At 39.1% G+C, this 14,231-nt stretch overlaps 1 protein-coding gene across 1 annotated transcript in view; it reads right to left on the bottom strand.

The window, feature by feature from the left end:
• Positions 1 to 14,231, bottom strand: part of ATRNL1 (attractin like 1) — a 1,808,663-nt gene that overhangs the window by 1,025,794 nt on the left and 768,638 nt on the right. Inside the window, exon 11 of the mRNA XM_086919594.1 lies at positions 13,375 to 13,459. Within this exon, the coding sequence (XP_086775720.1) occupies positions 13,375 to 13,459 (85 nt within the window). The remainder of the gene's footprint in view (positions 1 to 13,374; positions 13,460 to 14,231) is intronic.

Genomic DNA, 14,231 nt, shown 5'->3' with positions numbered 1-14,231 from the left:
ACATACAAGCGTAAAGGAGACAACAGATGTAAAGCCTGTAACGACTTTGAAACCTGCTCTTGTTAGGAAGAAGGAGGAGAGCAATGTAATCCGTGAAAAGGCGTTACTGGCAAATGAAGCTCGTAGATTACACGTAGACGAGTCGCAGGGAAATTTTAGATCAAACGCATATGCCAAGCTATTGTATGAGTATATCGATGCCATGGAGGCCAAAGATTGCTATGTTTGTATGCAATTGCCGGCTTCTGTAGATGAAGGTATCAGATATCATCATCTCCCACTGACTTATGGGATAACATGTAGTTTATTGCTCAGTATATTTTATGGTAGAGAAGGGTTCGAGTACTACTTTTCAAATTATGATTCGGTACTGCCTGAAGTCCCGAATTATAAACAAATGAATAAGTGGGACTACTATAAAAAGGAAGATAGATTGGCAAAATTCTTTCTTCCTTGGGATACATTAGATACTTCATATGCACGCAGAAATAATCTGACTTGCAAAGTGTCAGAGATAGAGAAGAAATTCATTGGACAAGTAGATGATAGATACAGGAGGCAGAAGATTCTAAAAATGTCAGGACAGTGGAAAACTGATTGGACCGAAGAAGAAAAAGCACACAAGAAGAAGGGTAGCAATGGTCCAATAGCTTTGGATAGAACGCAGAAAGGAAAGTTATGTTTAACTCGAAGCAAGACATATTATGAGAGTGTATTTGTAGGTGAAGTTAATTGTGAACATGCTTTTAGGTTAGAGTACAATACGAAAGATTTTATGAAAGAGATGCAAGCTATTCCTAATGTATATTTTGTATGTGGAAGAAATGCCTATGTAAAACTGCCTGACAATTGGTATGGTTCGTGTTACTTGGCAATTGTCTTCCCCAAAATATATCATGCGAAGGATTTAGAGATTATAGAAGGAAAGGCTTCGACAAGAGCGAAAAGAGAAGTAGGAGATGCTGAGGTACTTGGAGACATATTTGGAGCAATGTTTCCTATGTTAGGTTTAATACTTAACGATGTTAAGATCAGGAGACTAGCTACAGTTGTAGATAGATTATCTGCAAGTACTGCAAGGTCATTGATGCTAGTAGAAGGAGAGATGCAGTCGATTAGAGCAATGGTTCTTCAGAACCGTCTTGCTTTAGATGTTCTGCTAGCAAAAGAGGGCGGAGTCTGCAAGGCTCTGAAGGTCCAGGAATGTTGTACTTACATTCCAGATAATTCAAAACCACTTGAGAAAGTCATACAGAACATTACAGAGATACATAAAGAAATCGAAGATTTAACAAAAGTAAATGTTTGGGAAAAAGTAGGTCATGGAATGGGAAAAGTTGAAGATTGGTTTGCCAATCTTGGTAAAAGTGTTGTGTGGTATATATTGAAACCTGTTTTAATAATATTGATTTGCATAATCACATTGTTGGGGTTAGTGAAACTGTACAAATTGTATAGGACGAACCGGTTACAAAGGTCCATGAGAGAGCAAGAAAGGAGATTAGCTGCTTTACAAGATCAACAGTATAAAAGTTTAAGAGCTCTCGAGACGATAAAAAGAGGGAATCTTGTAACTAGTTCTGTGTAATGCAACATTCAAATTGCAATTAGTGATGACCCCTAGAGGTCATCAAAGGGGGGAACTGAGAGAGCGCAATTTGAATAAAAAGTATATCTGTACCATATTCATAAGCATATCGCATAAACGTAGAAGTTGTAACGTGAAGTAGCACTTGTAGAGTAGAATTAGCCGATGTAACCAATGTAGTAGGAAATGTATTTGTATTCACTTTAGATTAGAAGGCCCGTATACGTAGTGGGCTAATATAGAAATGTGTAGAAATGCTTAAGAACAACAGAACGTGCAAATCAGAATAGATGTACGTATGTAATTATAAAGAGGAGAAACGTTACGAAATGTAAAGAGAAGAAATGTGCAGACTATATAGCACGGTGTAAGAAATAAGAGTATAATGTTGTATTCTATGTAAGATGCATTCGCTATAATCAATGATTTGCTAAAATTCGATTATATATAAATGTGTGTTAAAGGTTATACTGTGTAGAAGAGTTTGTAGGAATGTTAGAAGAGTTTGGTCATGTGTGATTTTAACCTGACTGACCAAGGGTTCGCAGGAGTGTAGTCCGCTGCATGAAATTTAGTGGGCTCACGGGAATAGGGAATAGCCTTGATCTAAACGTGCGAGCCTAAAGTCAAAGGTCTTGTTAAATTTCAAGTGACAATGCTAGACGAAGTTTATGGCCTAAGTGAGATAAGAGACGCTTGGAATTTGAGTCTTGTTTAGAAATGACCGTTCACAGGACCAAATGAGGTTACGAACACAGTCGTAAAGAATAGAGTTCTGATGAAGTGATAGACTTTGCTCTGAAAGTGTCAACTGGAATGTCAATGAAGTCACCAGCACGAAGACGAAGATGGCGTCTAAGAAGCAAGGTCAACTTAACGGACGACGCGAAGAGACGAAGCTATGGAAAGACCTAGAGAATGACATCATGTGAATGTGCATGTGGTGGGCGTCAAGGGGCGTTCCACCTATACTGTGATTGTGTATTTAGGGACAGCACCCAGGGGAGAAGTTAGCTCAGAGCAGATGGAGAAGAGCAGCACAAGAGCTCAGAGCGCAGAAGGTAACAGAGCGCAAGAGAGCAGTAGGCCGAGGACCCTTAGAGAGCGGATGGGTAGGCAGAGAGGGTACTGTTTCTCGACATAAGTTACCATTAGAGGCTAAGAGAGTTTGAACTTCTTAGGAAGTCAAACTGCTGACACCTTTTTTAGGTAAGGAACTTGCGAAGTAGGGATGACACCTAGCATAGAGTAGGGACAGATTTAACTTGTTTATTCTTTTTGTAGATGACGCAACGGAACCACTTTGTGTCTATGCTTTTCAATTTGCTGATTCTTGAATTGACTTTAATCGTATTCTTTTGTAGACTTAGGTTCTTTAGGGAATTTATGTTCCTTTTAGTTCCTGTATATTTGTTGAATCTTATCCTGAGAGGATTGTATATGCACTTAATTCTGATTTTATATTAAACTTTTAAACTTTATCAGTCGTAAGTGGTTTTTCAGAGTTGCGTCAGTCTATGGGGGTGATCTAACCTATGTGGGGTTTGCCTTTTACTCAATGACAGAAAATAATCGATCCAAATTTAGAAGAATGAGATGGGTATCTAGGTAATCAGAAAAGGTATCAAAATCTCATTCCCCGCATACACAAGCGACAGGAATGCACAAACCAATAAAACAAATACGAATAAATATATAATGAGGCAATTAATCAATCCAAGTAAAACAATCAAGCTTTTCTGCAAACTAAATAATACAGTGGATGGTTTCTGTATCACTAACTTTGCAGTCCCAGGATTCATTGGTATTCTTGACATAAATACATCAAGACATCTGCATGCCCACTGTGAATAGTGTTATTCTTTACCCTCTTAAAGCCATGCTCTGCTAACTTCCTCACAAACCAGTCTAGTGAGCCAGCGGTAGCAGTATGCATTCGCAATATCGGACAATGCTCACTCTCAACATGTATTCCTTCTCCTGAGCATAATCTACAACTTCTTCAAGCTTGAAAATGCTTCCTCGTGTGCTGAAAACTACAAGACCCCAAGAAATGCAGGAAAGCACCGACTAGGGTGGACAGCCATGACTTTCCAAGGAAGCATGCCACAGAGCTTGCTTGAGCTCAGAAAATGTTTGTTTCTGCTTAAACACAGATAGGGTTTGCAACGTCTTAAGACATTACTGTTGACCTGATGCTAAGCCCACAAAAAACATAATAGAAAGAAGGCCAGTCCTGAGGCCTATAACAAGTAGACAGGGGAGTGTGCGACCCTGGATAAGAATATGTATGGGTGATACTGGTCTACCGCTAAAGAGAAATGCTACTGCCTGGTTGTTTTGCATTGTTTGGCGTTGTAGCACTTTCCTACAGATTGTTGATGGCCAAGTAATTAGCTATATTGTTTTTTGTGCAACCAAACTCCACTGGCTCCGATAGCTAGGCTGCACTATCTTCAAAACCCTATGAGACATCTACAAATCCATCTGCCTGTATGGCTGTCAAGCTCAGCTTTGCTGGTGGTTCTCAGCACACCCTCAGCCAGACTAGAGATGAAGAAGTGAAAGAAAAAAAATATAAGCGGCAGCACTCTTCCATCAACACACCCAAGATCTGGAACAGTATCATGTACCCATCAGAACCACCCATACCCTTCTTCAATGTATGAACGAGCTCAAGATGTACCTTTTAAAAGTAAACAGTGAATGGTCCACATTCTGTCTCACAACTGAGCTCACAGTTCTAGATTCACTCTCTACTTTGATGCTGCACAGCACACTGCTGCCTTTTGGATATACATGCACTATTTAAATACCATAAACATACATATGTATGCATATGAGTGGAAGGGTATTGCTTGAGATGTCACTTATAAGTAGTATGTTTTGATATCAAGCATGAAGCTCAGATGTGTGCTCATAATGTCTAGTGAAGGAGCATCTTATGCATGAACAGGCATGCGAACAAGAGTGTGAGAGGTAGATTTGCAGATTGCGTCTACAAGCCAGATTAACTAGAGGACTGAGCATCCATTATGTTCTAATTTCGAAACAGCCAGATATTTATTATTTTCCTGAATACCAGCTAACAGTTGATGATCCTTATTCTCTTCCAGAGTGTGCTCCAGATCTTGATTGTCTTAAAGAAAGGTCTCCCACCAATGTGGGATGTTTCCAAAGAGGGAAGAATGGTGAGTGGAGCCACTCAGGAGAAGAGGTTTCTGTGTTAGTAGTACAGTTTTCGGTTTCGATTGTAGGGAGAATCGTTATGTTCATGTATTGTGCAGTGGACAATGCATATTACTTTGGAGGAGCTTCTTTTGGACATTGGTAACTAGTCTGGGCCTTGAGGGTTGAGGTAATGTGGTTCCTTCTGCTCGGCTAGAACAGGTCTGGTTGTGGCATTCTGGACTCTTTGTAGTTTGTTGATTGGCTGTTTTGAAAGATCCCAAGTACAGACCATTGGCACAATTGAGCTATGACAGAATTAGATGTATCCTGAGGAAGGGACCTGAGCTTAATTCGTATAAAATTAGTGCAGAGGTTCAGAGTGCTCCCACGGCTGGCTCTTCCCAATGCCTGGATTATTGAATATAAAGGCTGCCTAGTTTTGATCCCATGTCATATGTCCTTATATCAGCACCCTATACTTCCCGCCTCCTTATCATACTCATGCAGTTTCTTTTACATCCCTTGATTTTCTGCTTTTCCTTTGTCCCTGCTCTTTCTTTAACTCTCTTCTGCCTTTCTCTCAATTCCATTGAGTTAATGTCGGATGATAAAAAAAGAAGACCAGGTCTCAATAATGAGTGCTGGTGCCCACCTAAGCAACCACCAGCATAAATTAAGCCCTGGAGGGGACCAGGTGAGGGCTGATATGCTGGCAGCATTTCTGCTGAAGTGATATGGGGTAGCCCAATCTAGAGAGGCCATGGAGATGCCAGGTCGTCATGTTGCCATGATCTATGGGAGAAAATGAATTAACGTTGAGCAGAGACTGAAGTGAGTGGAAATACATACGAGACGTTCAGAAGTCGCTCTCACTGAAAGAGGTTCTGATTCCTGGTGCCACATAAGAGGAAGTACGGAAGGTCAGCATTTGAGAGAAATAAATTGATCGGCCACACAAAAGTGAGCCCAAAAGCCCAATTATTGAATCACAGATTTAAAGGGAAAATCCACACAATTCATTTGTCAGGCAACAAAGCATGAGTATTAGAGTGTGGATGGTTCATATATGATGTGCATAATCTCGAGAGATCACTGCTTATGCACAAGCACGATCCTGTTGTTGATGGTCCAGTTCCCAAAAGCAAGAGATAAAAGCGAAAGGGACTCGTCCTTGTATCCACTGCAAATTAGAACACATCAGCTCAGACAATCCAACCATTTGGGGAACTGAGGATGTGTTTTGCTGCAGTTCGTTGACTGAGGCACTTTTGCTGGAGTGTGTACGGTACTTTAGTAGCCAAGACATCTCAATGACTTGACTAGGAGCTCCAGTGCCAGTCACCACATGAAGGTTCCAAGCGCATACTTGATATCTTTGCTATTCCTGCGTATCACCATTCCTTGCTGTAAGCCAAGATAACATTGGTGTACTTTGTGTTTCAAGTGAGAAGTTTTTCAAAGGGTAGGACAACAACACCACACGCCTGTGCCTCGTCAGGGGTTTGTTTGGAAGAGAAACCTTCTTAGTATCTTCTTGGTTAGGTGTTTGTTCTGTGTGCCTTTAGCCAAACACCTCTGTCTGAGAGAGGATTCGAAAAGCCAGCATTTTGGGGAGTGATAGTACGAAACCACCACAGCCATTTGTAACGGAGTGTCAGGATTGGTCACTGGGACAGCATTTTTTCTTTGTAGATTTTCCTTTACTTTATCCCGGGATCACTGGGGACTCCCCTCAAACTAAAAGGGCTTTACTACTCAAATTGCATATCATGTGCGATTAACCCAAATGCTAGTGATCGGAGCTCCAAGAAGGTTTTTGCACTAAGACATACGTCCTCCTGCAAGCCCACCTGGAGTTATAAAAAAAAATAACAATTGAGCAAAGAAGGGCAAATTCACTTCCACCATTTCTTCTGTTTGCGTTCTAGGGCCTGGAGCCCATGGTCTTTGAACCAGTAAAAAAACATAAACCAATCCTATTTCCTGCTCCTTTTGCTGTGTTTAACAAGACAAACATTTTCAATCTTTTTTTTATTATTATTTTGTAATAGGCATCATACAAATCAGAGCACACACTCAGACACCTATCAAATTGACAGTGGTTGGCCCTGCCGCATTGCATCAAGTACATAAAAACAGCATGCTACAGGGACTCGGGCCAGCCTAGAACATAAATGAGACAATCACAAACATAGTTATTGACCACCATCTCTGGCCATGAATAGCAAGCAGCGCTCACAGCCCCAAGAATAGAGCATATTAATCTAAGCAGCGGGTTCTGGAGGAGACGCAGATCGATGATCAGATGCATCATTTTGAAATTGTATCAGATACATTCTCAGTGGCGTCCATATATCATTAGGCCAGGACGCAACAGGCTGCATATTTGCAATCAGTTCAGCATTAGTAACAACACTCCTGGGCCTGTTCTCCTGTGTGGGGGCGGACCCTTCTCCAGCGGAGGGTTACCACCCTTTTTGCCAGCAACAGAAATAGTGCCGCCAGGCGTGGTATAGATTTAAGAGTTTTAGCAGGAAATCCCAACACAGCAATGTCTGGTGTACTTGGAATCTGCCACCCAACAACATTGGGTATTACATTCAATATTGCCCTCCAATAGCCGATAATGAACCAGCACCCCCATACATGCTTTCATCCTCAGAGCACTCAGGCCTGGGATTTCTCATAGTCTCCATCTGGCTCACCTGCTCGGCCTCTTGTGGTTCTGCGCTGTTCAAATAACAGTTTAGGCTGCTTCTGATCAGTTTACCGCATGTTTAACTTGGCTTAAGGAGTTGTGAACTTGGTAAACTGCAGCATAATGGAGTAAATCTAACAGCACCAATTTGTGGCACTTGAAACCCAGAGATCACACCGGCAAAGCAATGATAAATGAGTATGTAGTCACAGAGGCATTATGCCACTACTGTCATCTTAGTACAGGCAGTCAGAAAGGGAGCAGGGCCAATAAACAAGTTTCTACGAAAACGGTGGGGAGAAATCAGACAAGACAGCATCCGCCATTTACATAGGGCAGCTTTGGTTTGCAATTTGAGAGTAAGCCTAAGTACCTGTAATTGTGCCACAGCTTAGCAGGAAACGTGTGCAGTCGATAAGGATGCCTTTCGAGTCAACGCAGCTGGTCACGGCCACACCTGGCGTGATCTTGATCTCCTCCAACATTCCAATGTGAGAGAGAGGAACTGACAGAGAATGGCGACTGCAGGCAACATCTGCACCACCAGGCCAAATCTGCACCCCCGGATTGATGCCCAAGCCCCTGGGTGAGTGAAGGCACTGCCCCAGAAAACACCCCTAACACAGCGGTCACCCCCATTGGCACATGGCCGCACCTCCATACCGCATCAAACTTCAGTTCAGCAGTCAGCACCACCATCCGCACAACCATTTGGGACTGAGTGAATAGACCACGTTAAGCACGGTCAGCAGCGGCGGGATGGGGTGGATTTAATAGCTGCCGTTTCCCCCGGAGCAGCGTGCCAGATTTATTTGGCCGTCTTACATCACAGAAGGCCATGTCCCCCAACATTTTTAAATATTCAAAAAGTGAATACGTTCCAGGAAAAAACTATTAGTTAATATTTTGTTACCTAAGTAGAACAATGATGACCAATCAGTTTGCTCCGGCTTTCTAGATACCCAGGTTTCTTTGTCAAATTTGTTAGGAACTCGTAAAAGAATTTATGAATATATTACATATGTTGAGCAATGGCTCCACAAAAAAAACTGAAAATCTTTCTGTTAGATAGACTGGAGAAAATCTAATTGCTCTATTCTGCATTATTCAAGACCAAAATAGTCAAAATTATTCTGGATTCCTTTTTGTGGGAGTATACCGTTTTTATAATATTGCCAATGATCTACTCACTGCCCAGCCTACTGATCTCAGTTCTAAAAAAATAGAAACATATAACAACTTATATAATTGTATGAAATGTTAACGTGCCCCATGTACCTACCAGGATACTAAATGACGTCCACTATAATAAAGAATACATTGACTATCAATAATGCTATTTTAATATCATCTTTGGTTTGGAGTGTAAGTCTTTTGTTTTTTAGCTGTATTTTGCTGAGCTTATTCATTCTGATTCTTGCATCCGCTAGTCTCTACTAGAGACTTACACCTGGAGTTTGATCTGGGTAAGCAAAAGGTATTCGAAAGGAGGCTTTTTGCCTCCCTAAATAGCAGGGTTACGCCCTTGTAAGAGCTCTGCTGAAGCAAGTAAAGCACAAACCCTGCCCTCCCACTTCTCTCTGGCCAGTAAATTATTCATAACAGGTGAACAACGTATTACATAACATTTGATGTGTGGTAGCCTGAAGATAAATCAGCTTCACAACAACATCAACAGGCATAGGGCTTGGACGTTTTTACTTGATGACTTCCAAGAATATGTTCTGGTCCAAGGAGATATTTTGGGATATGACAGAAAGAGGCATTAAAGCATAGATGCATGTGACACAGAGGGTGCTGTTAATCCTCACAAACAGTGAAGCTTAGGTTTGGTGGCATGTGTTGGGCTATCAAAATTATTAGATGTCTCGCATGAAAATAATTACTACATCAGGAGTAAGACTTCCAATATAGCAACTCTGCTTTCCTTGGCCGTCAGACTAGAGGTCATTACCAGCTTGCTGTTTTATAATTGCTATAAGCAGAGCACTGGAAAACAGAAAATTTCATTTTAAATGGTGAAAATCTGCAGAAATTGGATAATTCTTTAATGCACTTCTTGGCATCTGTTGTAAGTACCAACAGCAGTTTTGGCTAGAACAATGTACCAAATAGAGAAAGGACCTGACATATAGATATAATACAGGAGGCAAAGAGATTCTGGAAAATGCCTTCATAAGATTGGATATTTACTGTAAAACTAACCAAATGTGATTTGGTACTTGCAAACTGTACCAGTAGGCCCCTTTGCTCCCCTGGAGATTTACTTTATAGAGACAAGTATTAGAAGGCCACAGATGCTTACTTCACCCTGCGTATAAGTGATTGTGGGTTCTTAGACAATGACAGTACCGGATTCTCATGAGAATGAATTACACCATGATCAATCAGGCAACTGAGGCCTGGTCAATACCAGTTAATGAAAAATACAAGCTTTATTCTGGATCACCTATGACCTAAAAACAGAGGGACCTTTCAACAGCTCCGGCTCAGCAGGACTAGAACACAAATTTGCAAAGCTAGCCAACATTCTAACCCCTTAGCTGAAGTAAATTTAACATATAACCTTTTGAAAAAGTGAGAAATTGTTCCTTATCACTTTCACATCTTTATAAAAAAAACTGTAAAGGTTACCACAGTGAACAGGGCATGAAGTTCATTAACATTTTTCCTGACGCGACAACCCCAAAAATGTCTGTTTTTCTATTGTAGATCCTCATATCTACAAACTGATTTCTTTTTATTACAATCACAGCATAAATGAAAATAGTTATTTACTCTTAACTATCACTTTGGAGCTAGTTATGTCATATATTCACACTCTATCTACCCCCCTGCTATCCAGCATTGCATTTAGAAACTCGATTTTTTCTTCTTTGGAAGTCTATTAGTTTAAATTCCATGTGTGCATTGCATGGCATGAACATGGCCACAAAAGTGATCCTTTAAGCCCACAATCCACAATTAATACTTGAATAGTATACTCTTGACGGTTGAAGCATTTGTTGAGTTAGTAGGAGTTTTGCCCTTTGATGCAAGGGAACATGTTGCAGGATTTTCCTATAGGATATTTTTCTCTCCAGAATCGTCCAAACAAATTAAAAAAGATTTTTTTTACAATCCAACATTATGAAAAAATCATCTAAATCCAAACTAGTGCACATTCTCAAAACACAGAAACATGCATTAAGTGTATATAGAAGCCAAAGTTTATCAAGGGGGTTATTCTTCAAAAACACCTAACACCCAAAGCACTCTTTGTAAAATTTCTCTCCCTGTAATGTACTGCACTGGAAAAACCTGGCTGGAGATTCAACCTCCGATTTTAACATGCATACTCCAAACACGAAGATACCACTGAGTATAAGAACCTCACACATGTGAGATCGGATGCAAACTCTGTATGGAGTATGTATTGTGTATTGGCTAAGGAGAAAAATTCAAACAACAAAAATAGAAAATGTACCACTCTCAGAAAATGGTACTACTGTTAGGTGATTCAGTTTTAATACCTGCCTCTACTTAAAAAAAAGAAATGATGGCTACTCCAACAGAACAAAGATTTATAGAGATCAATCTCTTGCATTCAGCTTAACTATTACCTCCTCTGTTAGAATCTTGATGAAGCCTTTATAATAACATCTACAACTCGCAGAATGAAAAAGATGTAGAATTTACTAGACTATTTTTTTCAGAAGCCAGGAAACTAAATTTAGAAAATTCCTTACTTCAGCTAAGACCCAAAATTAGTTTGCTGCATACAACGAGCTATATTATGTTGTATACTATTGTATAAACATGACAACTAAAATACAATAGATGAGTTGCTTAATGAACGGAACGGATAAGATACACCCGTTTGCACACAATTAGAGACAAAATGTTTGCCAATTAGCAAGCAGAAAAAGCTTTATGTAAAAAAAAATCCTGGTACTTTTATACAGTGCTAAATGTCAACAGTAGAAAGGATGTTAACTATTCCACTGCTTATTAACTAGCAGAGGCACTTAGGGTGTTGCATGAGTTGCATTGTATTTGTCTTCTTTGGTACATGAGCAGAATCTTACATACATATTTTAATTGTATTTCATGTTTTGCTTTATGTCTTGATTTAGTAAAGAGACAATCTTCCAGATGGAAGACATTAAAAATAATTATTTGCAGACAACTAAAATCAATAATAACCTGTGAACATAAGTGACTAATTTATTATTTCATATTTAGGTAATTGATCATTTTAGAGACAATGTTCCAGATGGAAGACATTAGAAATAATCATTTGCAGACAACTAAAATCAATAATAACCTGTGACCATAACTGACTAATGTATTATTTCATATTTAGGTAATTGATCATTTTATCATAGACTGTTTACAGTTAAATGATGGCAGAAAAGATTTGACGCAGTCTTAAATTGTGATGTGATACTATTGAGCGAGTGTGAATGATAGCTCTAAAAAATGGCTTCTCTTTGGCCTTATGATGACCCTGTCCAAATTTGGCATATGTGGTCGAAAGGTCGACACATTTAAGCCAACGAGATACTGATTGATCAAGTTCATTGAAGATATGTATAAACTCTTAGGTTCAATGATAATCAGTCCTCCTTTTAGATTTTAATTTGACATAATATGCTCATTTGCTCAATTTTCATTGTGCTGTCTGGACTTTTCACATTATACATTTTTACCATCATTGTACTGTAAATAGTCAATTACCTAAATATAAAATAGTATATTAGTCATTTACCTACACAGGTCATTAATCACATACATTTCTGTTGTTCTAACACAGTTGTTCCGAATCTTTGCAATTAATTATTTCAAAGGCTTTCCATGTGAAACACTGTCCCATTTTTATTTATACTGTTTCCCACATAGAACATTGGGTTGTCCTATTTCTTTAATGTTATGTCTTGATTTGACCTTTTCAACATATGAAATTTCAAAGTAAGCATTCATGCATATGTTATGGCACACTGATAATAAAAATTTCCCCATTGGCAGAACATATTCTTAAATAATATATATCAAAAACACATAGTTCCCCTTACTACAATTGGATAGAAAAGTCATTAGAATGAAGAGAAATGAGACAACCAGATGATGAGCTAAGGTTAAGTAGAGTAAGATAAATCTATTATTCACAGGTTTGTGGAAATAGATAATGCTCTACCAAAATTCTTGGTGATTCTTCCTTTGAAACTTTGCAAAGATATGAAATAAATTAAAAAGGCAAATGCATTATTTGTCTATGGTAACAGTTCAAAATCAGAGAAAATCATCAGTTAGAAGAAAGTTCAAAGAAAGTTCAAAATATATCTCCAAGAAGAGGAAGATCTGGAGGAGGGGAAAGAGAGGGTGTGGGACTGGATGCTGTTTATGGAAGGAGCTCATAAGGAAAGGGGCAACAAGTGAGAGATGCAATTAATGTCTGCGAAGTTACCACATGAGAAATCATGTACAACTCTGCAAATTACATACTTATGTGCACAGTAAAACCTCACATTATGTAATGCAATTAACAAAAGTGGCTCAACATTCTGGAGATTCATAGCTCATAAAAAGCAGTATGCTCAGGAATACTGTTGATCTAACTAACCTTTCGGTTATTTAGTACATACTTTACCCCCCAGACCTCCCAGTAACTAAAGTTTGAAAATTGGAAATGAAGGTCGGAATCATGATCTATAACTTAGTATAAGGAAACCCATCTGCAGCATGGCTTCGATGTAGGAGAATATTGTCCATGGTGATTATTAACATGTGCATGTGGAAGACTGTCCAAAGCTAAACACAAGGCTCAATCTTTATTCACAAATAGTTTCTGGACACTATGTCTTAAATCCATTAAATTTAGTGTTATTCACCATGTCACTCCTGATTCAATCAATAACAAATAGAGCAAAACACATACCCATTACTGACGACTGCGGAGTGGCCGAACCTGTTCACATCTCGATGAAGATTGGGCTTTGGTAGTACCTTCCATTCATCACAAGCTGTTCAGAAAAACAATTATACAGATATATTATAAAGCAGATTTTTATATGAATTGCAGTTACAAACTACACATGGAGACCACAATAGCTCACATGAAGAAATCTAAACACCAATGTAATATTGTCAGAGGAATATAAACATAGCTATGTTTATGAAAATAAACTAAGTTGGTGTTTGGGTTTAGAGGATCCTATTACCCTGGGGATCACTAAGCTTAATCTGGAAAAAAATAATACTTGAATGGCATATTCTCGAAGCTTGAAGAATTTGTTGAGTTAGTAGGAGTTTTGCCCTTTGATGTGAGGACAAATGTTGCAGGCTTTTCCTATAGCATGTTTCCCTGCATAAATGTCCAAGCAAATTAAAAGACAACATTTTGCAATCAACCAATATGTAAAATTAATCTAACTCTAAATTATGGCATATTCTCAAAACACAGCAACATGCATTAAGTGTGTACAGAAGCCTACGTTTATCAAGAGGTTTATTCAACAAAAAGACCCAGCATTGAATGCACTCTTTGTAAACTTTCTCCCTCTGTAATATACAGCACTGGAAAATTATACTGCAGTCTAGTCATAGCTGCCTGGGGTAATCTGGTACTGACTGCATCAGTGTCCAGAGCAATATCAGCAATTTTGCCTTAGAAAGCTAGCCATGGCAATGTGCTTTGTGTTGTCTCAACTAGTTACTGAAAAGGAGAGTACTTTTAAAAACTGTTTTGAATTTGTGTGCTAACAATCGAACATTGAGATTCAAAGTGACGTCTCT

The sequence above is a fragment of the Lissotriton vulgaris genome, chromosome 5 (assembly GCF_964263255.1).
Source record: "Lissotriton vulgaris chromosome 5, aLisVul1.2, whole genome shotgun sequence".
NCBI classification, from domain to species: domain Eukaryota; kingdom Metazoa; phylum Chordata; class Amphibia; order Caudata; family Salamandridae; genus Lissotriton; species Lissotriton vulgaris.
This window is presented reverse-complemented; position numbering and strand designations above follow the sequence as displayed.